Source organism: Aspergillus pseudoviridinutans, assembly GCF_018340605.1.
Source record: "Aspergillus pseudoviridinutans IFM 55266 DNA, scaffold_2, whole genome shotgun sequence".
Lineage (NCBI taxonomy): Eukaryota > Fungi > Ascomycota > Eurotiomycetes > Eurotiales > Aspergillaceae > Aspergillus > Aspergillus pseudoviridinutans.
The window spans coordinates 48,729-62,101 of record NW_025091282.1 but is presented as its reverse complement, the minus strand read 5'-3'; the positions used below and the strand labels follow the sequence as shown (position 1 = coordinate 62,101).

The following is a 13,373-nucleotide window of genomic DNA, read 5'->3' as shown; positions in this document are numbered from 1 at the left end:
CTACAGTCGTTTACTGTTTGATCCAAACTTCGCCGCTCGGTAAAGCAACAATCTGTTGGGACCCCCAAACTTCGCCCTTCGCTTAGATTGCTCGTCAACCTTACCAGCTCTGTAGCATACCATTTCTTAGGGACAGATGTACACCTGCACTGCACTAGGGTCAGCTTCCTGCTGTCACAGTACGTCGAATTGTGTCATCCTGTTACTGGAGGGACGCATGCTGTGGCAAATATGTTCTTCTTTTGGGCTTCTCTATTTTGCTCAAGGACGAACAAAAAAAAGTAACAAACGCAGCGGAAACCTAAAGGAATACAATGTCTAATGATAGGGCCGTGGGTCGTTTACGTCTGCCAGAGGTCTGTCAGGGTGCTGCGCTAGGGTTTGCATTCTGGCGGCGATTTTGTGCAGCAGCTCGGTCGCCTGTTCGAAGTCCAAAATGTGGGCAGGCGCACGTATGCAAATCTGGAGGTCATTTTCCACAAACATGGAGTATATCCAAGCCTCTGATCTCATCTGCTGATGGAAATAAGACCCTGTAAGATGGCAAGTAGCCGCGGTGTTCTTCAGTCCGCTGAGGAATATCTCCAGCTTCGTATCAATATTCTGGTGATGGAAAATCGCACCGAACCGGGTGTCAGACGCCCATGATGTACTATTCTTGATAATTTCTGCGAACTCCATGTGATCGTAGGCTGTGGTCTGGATGTGGCGGTCCTGAACATGGCGCAGAAACTCCACTGCGGTCCAGCAGGGTTGGACGCTTACTCGTATCGGCAAAAAGTTGACACATGGCCCCAACATGGTTTCAATGCCTCCCAAGGGCATGCCGCTCCGGCCGTTGACGGTCTGCCCAAAGACAATGTCACTGCGTTGTGTTAATTGCCCGAGTACCAGTGCTCCGGCTGCCTTGATGAGCGTGGCCATGGTGATCCCGTCCGGAGGATCCGATGGGGATGTGATTGTTACTTTTGCATCTACCGCCTCTGGAGGACCACATCCTTGCTTTCGGGCACCGGATTCAAATGAGCAGTCCCGGAGGTCCGTCATTGTGGAGCTAGCCAAGTATTCACGCCAGAAGTTGTAGCCGGCGGTGGGATCCTGCTGGGACCGATAACGGATGTAGTCCAAGAACTGCGAGCGAGGGGGGAGAGTAATGCCAGCGTAGGCGGCTGTCAGGTCATGGACCAGGCTTGGATAGGAAAATCCATCGTACTGGGCATGGGACAGACGGAGAACCATGGCATGCTGGTTCGCATCGTTGTTGGAGATCAGGATAAACCGTATTGCTGGACGATCTAATGGGAGAGTTGCTGACTGGCTGGAGCTCCAAAGCTTCTCTGCCACCGCAGAGACATTGCGGGCAGTGGTGACGTGGTACAATGGTGTTTCCATGCTGGGGAGAATCACTTGGAAGACCCCGTGGTCGTTCTGAGTGAAGACTGTTCGCAGAACACTGTGCTTGTTGACTACTTCTGTGCAAGCCGTTTGCATCTGGCCAGAGTCCAAGTCTCCGTCTAATATATAACAGAAATAATCGAAGCAACTGCGATCGATGAAGAATTTCTGAGTCTCGGTTGCGGGCAGGACAACTGGCGTCTCCGAGCAGGAATCCAACAACGATGTCTGTTCCCGAAGACGCGAGATGCAGACTTCCTGGACGTTGTCGGCCACCAAGCTCACCGGCCGGCGGGAGGCAACAACACCGCTGGGTAACACTGTGGCCCCCTTGGCCATGTCCGCCAGTTTTGAACTGGCGAATATGTCGGACACCATCAGGCCCAACCCCCTTACGCGCGCCATTGCGACTGCTCTCATCGCGACGATGGAGTCTCCGCCGAGGGCGAGGAAATCATCATCAGGCCCAAGTGTATCGGCGTCTAGGCAAAGTAGCTCTGCCCAGATCTGAGCCAGAAGATGTTCCGCCCTTGTCTCAAGAGCAGGTGCAACGCTTCTCCCACCTTTCTGGATGGTACTATACGCCCTGAGTTGATCCCAGGTCATCAGGGCAACCTCCTGGCGTAATCGGCGCCTATCCTTCTTGCCCGAGCTAGTCTGCGGCACTTTTCTGAGAGCAAAGAAGAGTACGGGGACCATATAGTCCGGAACGACCTTGGTCAGGCTCTGCTTGGCGGATTGGACACGTTGAAGAAATTCTATCGTGGGCTCTGCGAGGATAGGGTGATGCATGGTCTCGCGGTCAGGCCGGGCGTGTTCACCTGCCTCCAGAATGAAGGCTGTAAGAGAAGGAACGCCGTTCGACCCAGTCGGAACTACCATGTCTACTATTACATCTTCAACATCGGAAAGCACCTGGCGCAGGTGATATTCCAACTCGCCCGATTCCACCCGCTGGCCACGTACTTTGAGCTGATGGTCCTTTCGGCCCAAATGGCAAATACTGCCATCCGGATTGAACCGGGCCAAATCGCCTGTCTTATAGAGCACCGTTGGACGGCTGTTCCGTACTGGTATCTCTATATCTATCCAGGAGGGCGCGGAAACGAAAGAGAGTCTCGTTCTCTCCGAATCATGGAGGTAACCTTGTGCGAGATTCGGGGTATCGATGAGAAGCTCCCCGACAGCTCCGATAGCTAGGAGTCGGTTGTGATCTTGGGGATCTACAATCCAACATCTCCCGTCGACTGGGTATCCAACGGATATCTCCGTAAGATCTGACAAGAATATCTGGTTTGAGACGGTAAACGCTCCCGAGCACTCAGTGAGTCCATATATCTGGATCAGTCGAGCGTGGAGTCCCCAGTCGGATATGTGGCTTCCGAGAACCGGTTCCCCTCCAAGGACGATCGTTTTCAGACATACCACATCGGCCGGGGATAGGGTGTTTAAGGTCGTCGGCGATAGCACCGTCCAGTTAACGTTCATTGAGGTGATCACTTGGCCCAGGGAATTAATGCGGGCCTCATCAGACGGGATGCAGACAGTAGCGCCGCATGATAAGGCACAGAAGATCTCAATCAGAGCCATGCCGAAACCCAGGGAGGCAAATTGAAGGACGCGACTATCTGACCGAAGATATAGAGCGGTGCAATGGCTGGTGATGCCGGTAAACGCGGCCTGTCCAACGACGCAGCCCTTTGGTTCACCCATGCTCCCGGATGTGAACAGGCAGTACGCCGGCGCAGTATAACCAGAAAACCGTGAGCTCACTACTCGGCTTTCAACAGATTCATACTCCATCATCTCTGTGACTGTAATGACGGAGATGCCCGTCTTGCGCAGCGCGCTGCACTGTTCCTTATCAGCCAATGCCACACGAGCCTCAGTCTGTCGAATAATTTTCGCAAGGCGCCCTGCAGGGACACTGGGATCCACGGGGACGAAGGCGGCGCCGCACTTGTTGATCGCAAGCATAGAGACAATCGCCCAGCGGGACTTATGGAAGCTGATGGGCACAAAGTCATTCTGACCAATGCAGTGGCGTGTAAGGCGACTGGCTAGGTGCGATGCCAGACAGTCAAGCTGACGATATGTCAAGGCTCCGTCCCATGATTCTACCGCAGCCTTGTCAGGTGTTTCCAGCGCTCGTTGGTGAATAATTTCGTGCATCAAACGGTCTGTCGGCTGGCTAGATCGGCGGGAGTTCCATCGCTGTAGCTGACGAAGATCACAGTCACTGATAGACCACAGATCACCGACTGTCTGCGCCATATTATTGGAGACGGACAGTGTCAGGTGCTGCAACTGCTCCAGCATGCTTGATGCATGCATGGTCAACAACATTGACTCGCGGTAGGACAACACCACTCGCACTCCGTCCCGACTTTGGTACAGGGCCAGTAGGATATCGCATCGCTAAAACATATTAGCGATAAGATATTCAATTTATGTGTGCACAATCATTTGAAGTGCCCTTGCCTCTGACAATAGGTTTTCATGGAACAACTGGTTGTGCTTGGTCTCTACCGGCTCGTCAAGGACGATTACACCAGTATTGGGCTCCTCGACCCCCTCCGGCATGGCGGAAGACCATGATGTACACTTCAGCAAGATTTCAAAGGGTATATCCTCTTTTGGATCGATGGTCATTATCTGAGCATGCATCCGCTCGGGGTCGTGTTGCGGCGCAGTGATACTCAGCAATATCTGTATAATGGAAGATTCGATATAACGGCGAAGAATGACAGACCATAGAGTTGCCAGAACGAGATACCTTGGCTGACCGCTCTTACCACTGAGATAGTCAACCTGCCTTCCCACAGATCTGGGGGCTTCAGTGCTAGCCCATTGGGCAGCTTTTGGCCGGCTATTGTGAAGTGGGGGGAAGACACAGCTCTCCCCGACCTCAGGGGGGTTCGCTTTAGTTGGGAGAGTCTTTGTCATGGTTGTGATTGCAGGTAGTCTTTGAAAGTAGTTATTTAAGAGTATGTGGGCTTCAGTTCCTCCGGAGGGAAAATATAAATTGGCCCAATTTGGCCAGACAGGGAAGACTAGCCTGGCGTATATCACCTGATGGATGGCTCATTTTCAACAAGTCCCTTGCGCATCCAAGACCGTCTAAGACCACAGGAGGTATGAATGCACTCTTCTGTAGCAAATGCATTCTTTGGTCATATGGTCTGTAAGCATTACTCCTCCATTGCTGGGCCTTTCTTTTTCTGCGCCTGGCCCATGGAGGTGCACAAAGCGCTGCAGCAAATTTTGGATCAATGTTCGAATTGCAAGCAAGGACACATCCCTCACACATATCGGTCAGTAAACGAATATCACCCGTGGCTCTTCTGCTAGATAAGATGTCCCTTCATGGACGTCCACACCGAATTATCTTCTCTTCCATGAATGATACACTAGGAATGACCCAGAAGGCAGGATGTTATGCAAGGATGTTGACAAACGAAATGAAAAAGTGCAACGAGACGTGCATTTCTCTGCTGGATAATATACAAGTCCATAGGCCTGCTACCTGTATTTTACCGTGAGTCGGGCGCCAAGCTACGGCGGACTATTTGTACAAAAGGGACTTTTGGTTTTCTTATAATGATTACATCTCACCACACTTACCCTCCCTACAGTTGCACGCACTGCAGTAATATTTATATTAAATCCTTATATACTAAGGCTATGTAGTTATATCTGTTAAAGACTTAGGGGGTACTCCACCACTTATACTATGTATTCAAAATATATATAAGTATGGTGATAACTGATATTTAATATCCTACTACTATACCTGAATAAGAATTCAATATTACTACTCTTAATTTCAATATCCTTACTATATAAGAATTCGATATTGATACTCTTCGATTCAATATCCCTACTATATGAGAATTTGATATTGATACTATTCCATTTGATATCCCTACTATACGGTACCTAATATCTGTATACTTTCAATATTGTGTGGAGGTAGTGGCAATAGGTAATGCTGCAAACAGTAAAAAAAATCCCAAGTCCCTTTTGTACAAATAGTCCGCTGTACAACCTCCTTTAGCATATTGCAAGGAGGAAAATGTGGATTTAAATGTTGGACTGTAAGCAAGGACTCGCCCCTCACACATACGAACATACGACTACCAATCGTCCTGCTGTATGAATCTGCAGAGCCATTATACAACCTCCAGAATGGTTACCATATCACAGCCAGAATTGGCTACACAAGTAGCACATTTCCGAGACATTGTGGGAAGTTGTGTGGCACACCGCCATATGAGACCTAGCGATCTCTCTCTCGGCCTGTCAGATAATCCTGTCATTCTTACAAAGGCTGACTTTATCATCCCAGATTGTTTGCTCGCCGATCAGAAGAAACTATAGCGCACCATGACAAGAACCCAGGGCGACCGACAGGCTGATGTGGAGGAGACAGGCGTCTGTATCTTTCCGCAGCTGAGCAAGACGGAAGGTGATATCGCAGCCTACAAAGAAACAGATCCACTTGAAATCCCAGCGGCGCCCATTTCCGAAGTTCTACAGGACCAGGGTATTCGCCTGAGCTCGCTGGTTTTGGCGGCGTGGGCTGCTACTTTGAGGTGTTTTACCGAGTGTCAGAAGGCGCAGTTCTGGGTCGGACATGGAAGGGAGGCTGTCGCCGAGGCTACACTTGATGGATTGACTGATCTACTGTCCATCCCGCTCGATCCCCAGAAGCCAATGAGAACACTATGTAACGAAGCTGAATGGACGATGCTACAGCCTCGCCTACCAGGGCATGCTCCATGCAACATTGGACTGGTGTTTCAGGAAGGTGTCGAGATTCATTGCCCGACGCTACGTAGCGATGACCAGGACCTTCAGATAAGCCCTCCCGTGAGTGTCCTCCAGCGTTGAGAACTAGCATTTGAAAGCTAACTGCGTATGGCATGTAGGGTTGTGACGTTGCCTTGCACGTTGACCTGGATACAGATCGGCTGCGGCTGTCTCTACGCTTTAGAGACACCCTGCTGTCTTCCACGGCAGCAGAAAATGTGGTTAGTACCGTTAAGCAAGCTATACTCGAGGCCATCAAATCTCTGGACCACCCGGTCTCCAACCTGATGCTTTGCACCGGGTTACATCTGGGCCAATTGGAAACTTTCAGCAGACATGCTTCGGCCCTCAACACACGGCGCACATTGCCGTGGTGGCGTGCATTGAGCCAGTCGGTTATTCAGCAAGGGAAGAATTGTGATCGACTAGCAATTGATGGATGGGACGGTCGGTTCACCTTCGGGGAGCTGGAAGAGACATGTTCCCGTGTTGCAGCGCATTTGCAAACTATGGGGATAGGGCCCCGGATGATGATCCCACTGTGTTTTGAGAAGTCTGTCTGGGCAATTATTGTGGCCATCGGTATTCACATGGCTGGAGCCGCCTTCGTTCCTTTGGACCCAGCCCTCCCAGTCCACCGTTTGCACAAAATCATCGCTGCAGTGGGAAGCGAGTTTGCAGTTGTTTCGCCACTGCAGAAGCGTTTAGTTGAGGGCCTCTCAGTGACTCCCATCATAATCAACCCGATTACAGCTGCCACCTTCCCACCTGCTAATGCTCTGATAAATCCAGAAGTATCAATGGATGATCCTGCATACTGTCTCTTTACATCAGGGAGCACCGGAATCCCCAAAGGATGCATCATCAGCCAGGAAGCTCTCGCGGGGGTTAGCGACCATGCAGAGACGATTCATCTAAGTGGTCAATCTCGCGTACTCCAATTTGCCTCTTATTCATTTGGTATATCAATTATCGAGATTTATTGCACACTGGGTGCAGGAGCAACTGTTTGTGTGGTGGCGGATGCGGACTGTTCCGGCCTGAGAAGTCTCGCCCGTGCCATCAACAGGATGGAAGTGAACTGGACCTTCATGACCCCCACGATGATCGGCTCGCTACATCCAAAGGACGTCCCCTGTCTGCAAACTATAGTCACTGGAGGAGAGCCGTTGCAGAAACGTCAAGTCGTCACCTGGGCGAATGCTGTCAGACTATATCAGGGCTTTGGCTTGACGGAGTGGAGCGGAACTTGCTGCATTTCGCCACGAATTACCTCTCCCTCTTCTGTTGGTGTGATTGGACGTCCTGTTCCCAATGCACGAGTATGGCTGGTTGAGCCTACCAACCACACTCTCTTGGCTCCAGTCGGCGCGGTCGCTGAGCTGTGTATTGAAGGCCCTTGTCTGGCTCAGGGCTATCTTGGCGATGCTGAAAAGACATCAAAGGCCTTTATTTCCCATCCTGGGTGGCACCGGAATTCATTTCCCCCAGTCTCCGGTGGCAATGGCCGACTGTATAGGACGGGAGATCTGGTGCGCTATATGTGCGATGGGACTATCAAACATCTCGGGCGAAAGGACACGCAGCGCAAGGTCCGGGGACAGCGGGTTGACCTAGATGAGGTGGAATACCACCTGAAACAGTGCTTTCCACAGGCACCACGTGTGTTCGCCGATGTCATCAGTCCGTGTGGTGATGGTGGTCAGACACACGTGTTGGCAGCATTTGTGCAGAGCAACGAGTCCGTGGCAGATTCCAACGCTTCAGCCGACGGGAACGATGACTGGTTCATTCCAGTTAACGCTGTCCTTCAAACCCAGGTAAATGCAGCCTTAGAATTCCTGTTCACAAGGCTGCCACGGTACATGGTGCCTGACCTCTTTCTTTCCCTCCGTACAGTTCCCCTTACTGTCACTGGAAAAATCGACCGCCGGCGCCTCTGCACACAGGCCAACAAGCTCAGCCGCCGCCAGCTGCTCGGCAAAGACCAGATGGATCAACCGCGCCGTGCGCCTTTGACAGAAATCGAGGCGTTGTTGGCGTCGCTGGTGGCAAAAGTCCTTAATACTTCCCTAGTGGGACTGGACGATAACTTTTTTCACCTCGGTGGGGACTCAATCAAGGCCATGGCACTGGTTGGTGAGGCGGACCTCAAGCATGGTCTACGTATCACCGTCGGCGAGATCCTCACCCATCCAACAGTGGCTCAACTAGCTGCGGTTGCTCAGAGTAAATCCGTCAGTCGGGGAGCCAATCTGACAGTAGCTCCATTTTCCCAGCTGCACGAGGCCGATATTCGAGACGATGTCATACAGGCAGCTCGCGATCAGTGCCAAGTTGAGAGCTCCATGATTGAAGATATATACCCATGTACACCTCTTCAGGAGGGAATGTTTGCCTTGGGCAGAAAACAGGCTGGAGGATTTGTAGCACGCTGGGTGTTTGAGTTCCACAAAATGTCTGATGCAGATATGGAGCGGTTGAAAGGAGCTTGGATTCGGGTCTTTGAGGAAGCTCCCACTTTGAGGAGTAGGATCATACTATCCTCTTCACAACGCATGTATCAGGTCTTGCTCCGAGAAATGCCAAGGTGGCATCAGTCGGACATCTTATTGAACTCCGACCTACAGGAGGAGAGGGGCAGCCTCTTAGTTGACTTCGGCCTCCCGCTGGCCAAAATGTCTATTCATCGGCAGAGCACCACCGATTGCCTTCAACTGGTTTTGACAATGCACCATTCGGTGATCGATGGGTGGTGTTTTCGGAAGATTTTGGATCAAGTGGAAGCGGTCTATCATGGGAATGCACTACCAGCATCACCCCCATTCTCATTATTCGTAAACTACCTCCATCAGCTCCCAGACCATAAGGAGTACTGGAAGAACTATCTCTCCGGCCTAAATGCGGAGGTCTTCCCGGCAGTATTGCCAATGTCCTATAAGCCGTCCCCAACCGCAGAGGCAACAGATTGGATTGACTCGGTGAACTTTACCCCCGGGAGATTTACCCGTTCTTCTGTTTTACGGCTTGCATGGGCCATGGTCCAGTCTCAATATCAGGGTAACTATGATATTGTCTACGGGGTTACTGTGTCCGGGCGGAATGCTCCAGTCCCTGGTATACTCACAATGACCGGCCCGACAGTGGCTACTATGCCGTTGCGGATCCAATTGGATCCCGCTGCATCAATAGAGGCTACATTGGAACGCTTAGTTCAACAGACAGTGCAAAGCATTCCTCATGAGCAGACAGGGTTACAAAACATGAGAAAATGGGGTGGAGACATTGCAACCGCGTGCGATTTCCAGACGCTACTGGTCATTCAGCAAATTGATGGCAGCACTGGCTACAGCTTGCTGGGCACCGAAGCGCAAGAATCCAGTTTCGCCGCGTTTTGCACGTACACTCTCACCTTGGTCTGTAATCTCAACTCAGACCCCGTGGAATTAAAGGCCTGGTTCGATCCAAAGCTCGTACCGGAACGGCAAGTACAGCGAATGCTCCGCCAGCTGAAACATGTGGTTCAAGCCATATGTAGAGCCCCGTCGTCAACTGTCGATGATTGTATGACACCAAATGCCGGTGATATCCAGGAGATCCATTCATGGAATCAGCAAATCCCCTCCTTGTCGGACCGCAGCGTTAATGAGCTGATTTGCCAAGGCAGTGTGGAACATCCCAGCCGCCTAGCTGTCGATGCGTGGGACGTGCAATTCACCTATCAAGCCCTCAATGAGCTCTCAACTACTCTAGCACAACACCTGGTGACAATAGGCGTACGGACTGGGGATTTCATTCCAATATGCTCGGAGAAATCCGGTTGGACGATCATCTCCATGTTGGCCGTGATGAAGTCTGGCGCTGCGTTCATTCTACTCGATCCCGCCGTGCCCAAGCAGCGGCTGGTTGACAGCTGCCAGCAAGCCAAGTCCCAACTTGTCCTCACGACGACAGTCAACATGCAGCTTGCTTTGGAGCTCGCGACCAGAGTGGTAGTCGCGGACGATCAATATCTGTCCAGGAAGGATATATCGCTTCCGACAGTCCGGCCAGACTGGCCGTTGTTTGCAGTGTTCACTTCTGGTTCGACTGGAATCCCCAAGGCTGCCATGGCGGATCATCAGTCGTTCCTGGCGTACTCTTGTCCCATAGTCGAACGTGTCAGAATTGATGAGAAAGTCAGATGGCTCCAATTCTCTTCATACGCATTTGATATGAGCGTCAATGAGACCCTGTGGATACTTCTGGGTGGTGGCTGTTTATGCGTCCCATCCGAGAGCCAGCGTATGAATGACTTCGTCGACACGGTGGCCAAGTTCCGACCTACCCATGCGGTGTTAACACCTTCCCTTATGCGCTCGCTCAATCCTAAAGAGCTCCCGTCTCTACGAGCGCTCATGCTAGGTGGAGAGCCCACACAGCCTTCGGAGATCAATGCCTGGAGCCCGTACATGGAGCTGATGATCGGGTATGGTCCGGCAGAATGTGGAGTTACTCACTTACGGTACTTTAGCGACAGTCCCAACGATCCTTACAACTCGGTAGGCCACTCGACAGGGGGCGCCAGTTGGCTGGTGGCACCAGATGACCCCCAGAGGCTGGTTCCGATCGGTGCTATCGGCGAGCTTTTACTGGAAGGGCCGTTTGTTGGACCGGGATATCTCCATAACGCTGCGAAGACCGAGGAATCCTTCATTCCCGAGCCCCATTATGTGAAAAGCCTCCGGCGCTCCCCCAGCCGCGTGTACAAAACTGGTGACTTGATGCGATACAACGTCGATGGATCATTGAGCTTCGTCGGCCGTATCGACTCCCAGGTGAAGATTCGTGGCCAAAGGATCGAGCTGGCGGACGTAGAGACCCATCTCCTCACCTGTTTCCAATCCCGTGTGCAGCTTGTGGTCGAGCTGATCTCCCCCAGAGTCAGCCAGGCGGCGCCATTTCTGGCCGCCTTCATCTACACAGCCATCGAAGGAAATGAAGGACCACAGCTGGATACCCCAGAGACCATCTGCAGCTGCGGTGCCTTCTACAAACCTGAACGGCGCTTTCATGAGCGGGCTGCGGCGGCTCGTGCTCGGCTACGCGACCGGGTTCCTCGCTTCATGGTCCCGTCTATGTTCATTAATCTGGTTTATATGCCACAAACGCCTAGCGGCAAGGTGGATCGTAAATACCTCCGCAGGGCACTTTCGGAACTGCCAGACGAAGAGCTTAAGCAATTCCGGGCAGGAGTCGAGAAAAAGCGCGGCGCAGCGAACGAGCTGGAAAAGAAGATCCAGCGGTTCTGCGCGACAGCTCTGCAAATTCCACCCCAGGATATCGGTCTCGATGATAATTTCGTCCAGCTAGGCGGCGATTCCATTAGTGCCATGTATATGGTTGCCGAAGCCCGCAAGGAAGGCATCTACATGTCCGTTGCTGATGTCCTCGACAACCCGCGTCTCTCCACTTTGGCCAACCAGGCAAGGCGCCAGCACAGCTGCGGCAACATGTACAGCCCTACCAGCGCCGATATCAAGCCTTTTGCGTTGGTAGACGACGTGCTGCGAGCAGAAGCAACCCGCCTGCTGTTAGATCTCCGGATTGTAGATCGTGAAGCGCATATTGCTGATATTCTCCCGGTGACCGAAAGTCAGGACGTCTTCCTCAACCAGTGGACCCCAGTCTTCAGCTGCTACTTCTTAACGGGGTTCGTGGACGGAAGGCAGCTTCGTGATGCTTGTCAAGCGGTTGTATCGACTCACAGTATTCTTCGCACGGCCTTTATTAGAACGAGTCAAGCGCTGGTTCAGGCGGTCCTGCAGGACATCGATCTACCATTTCATCAGACCACGACGAACGAGGATTTGCTGACCTACTGCGATTCAATGTGGCAGGGTGACTCTGAGATCTCATCGACCGTGAACACTGCACCTCTGCGTTTCATTCTTGCCTCGCGGTCAGCAACAGAGCACGCTTTCATCATCCGTATCTCACACGCACAGTACGACGGTATTTCCATGCCAACCTTGATGAATGATCTGGGACAAGCCTACTCGGGAGGGAAGATTGAGTCGACTATAGCCTTCGCCACCTACATGCATCTCCGCTCGTCGCACGACCATGCGGCGACATTCGACTTCTGGCGTCAATATCTGCTCAACTCATCAGTAAAACCGCTGAAAATCTCCCCGACAGCCCCAACACTGAGCCGTGTTAACGCCTGCAGCCGTGCCCGCATCACCACAGGACAGAACATTCCAATGCCGAATCCCCCCAGAGGGATTACCGTTGCGACTCTCGTCAAGGCCGCTGCCTCCTGGCTACTCGCACGAGCTGGCGATCAAGATGATATCGTTCTTGGTCAAACGGTCACAGGACGCAGCATGCCCATTGTTGGTGTGGAAAGCATGCTCGGTCCGTGCCTGAACACCATCCCGTTCCGAGTGAGCCTCCAGCCAGGGTGGACCATCTTAGACCTCCTGCAGCACGTTCAAACGCAATGCGCTCGCACTTTTGAGTATGACTACGTGGACCTTGGTGATATTGTGCGCACCAGTACCAAGTGGTCCGAGGATAGCTACCTCCCTTGCGTGATACAGCATCAGAATGTGTCGCAGACCTCTACGCTCGCAATCAAAGATGTCGAGTGTACCTCGTCTGGCTGGGCATATTTCATTCCTCCGGCCGGAATGTGGATTTTGTCTACCCCACAGGACTCGAACTTACAAGTCATGCTGTGTGCATCTGGAGCCGTTATTTCACTAGAGACGGCAAAATCATGGGTTAACCAGCTGTGCACCATCATCTCTACATTTGCAAGCCAACCTGGGATGATGTTGGATAGTATCCACATATGATGTCTATTTTCTGACGCGGTAATCAGCCGACCTACAATAGATAGAGGTTTCCAAATGCGATCGGATTCTGATGTCTTATTGCTATCTTCCATTCATGTGATAACCTGCATTCACCGATTGCCTACGGTTTGATGCCCAGTAAGTCATGACGCAAAATCTTCCGTACCAATATATTCGCCTCGAAGTCTCGGTAAACCCACTCTCCACCACACGTCACCTACGTAGACGCCGTCAACAACAAGAGAACAAGACACAATATAATATGAATATGTACAGCTCGGGTTAAGGTTAAATCAGAATAATTCAGCCTGATTGAAAAGAATC

The 13,373-nt window shown here is 51.8% G+C and overlaps 2 protein-coding genes across 2 annotated transcripts; one reads left to right on the top strand and one right to left on the bottom strand.

Annotated features, from left to right (window-relative positions):
• Nucleotides 1–318: 318 nt before the first annotated feature.
• Asppvi_002070 (nonribosomal peptide synthase) lies at nt 319–4,341 on the bottom strand (the record flags this gene model as incomplete). The annotated part of the gene is made up of 2 exons (XM_043298063.1): nt 319–3,813; nt 3,856–4,341. 2 exons carry the CDS (start codon nt 4,339–4,341, stop codon nt 319–321), a joined length of 3,981 nt encoding a protein of 1,326 aa, XP_043153998.1.
• Nucleotides 4,342–5,781: 1,440 nt separating this feature from the next.
• Asppvi_002069 (nonribosomal peptide synthase) lies at nt 5,782–13,049 on the top strand (the record flags this gene model as incomplete). The annotated part of the gene is made up of 2 exons (XM_043298062.1): nt 5,782–6,267; nt 6,327–13,049. The coding sequence occupies 2 exons, from the start codon at nt 5,782–5,784 to the stop codon at nt 13,047–13,049; spliced, it is 7,209 nt and encodes a 2,402-aa protein (XP_043153997.1).
• Between the last annotated feature and the right edge of the window lie 324 nt (nt 13,050–13,373).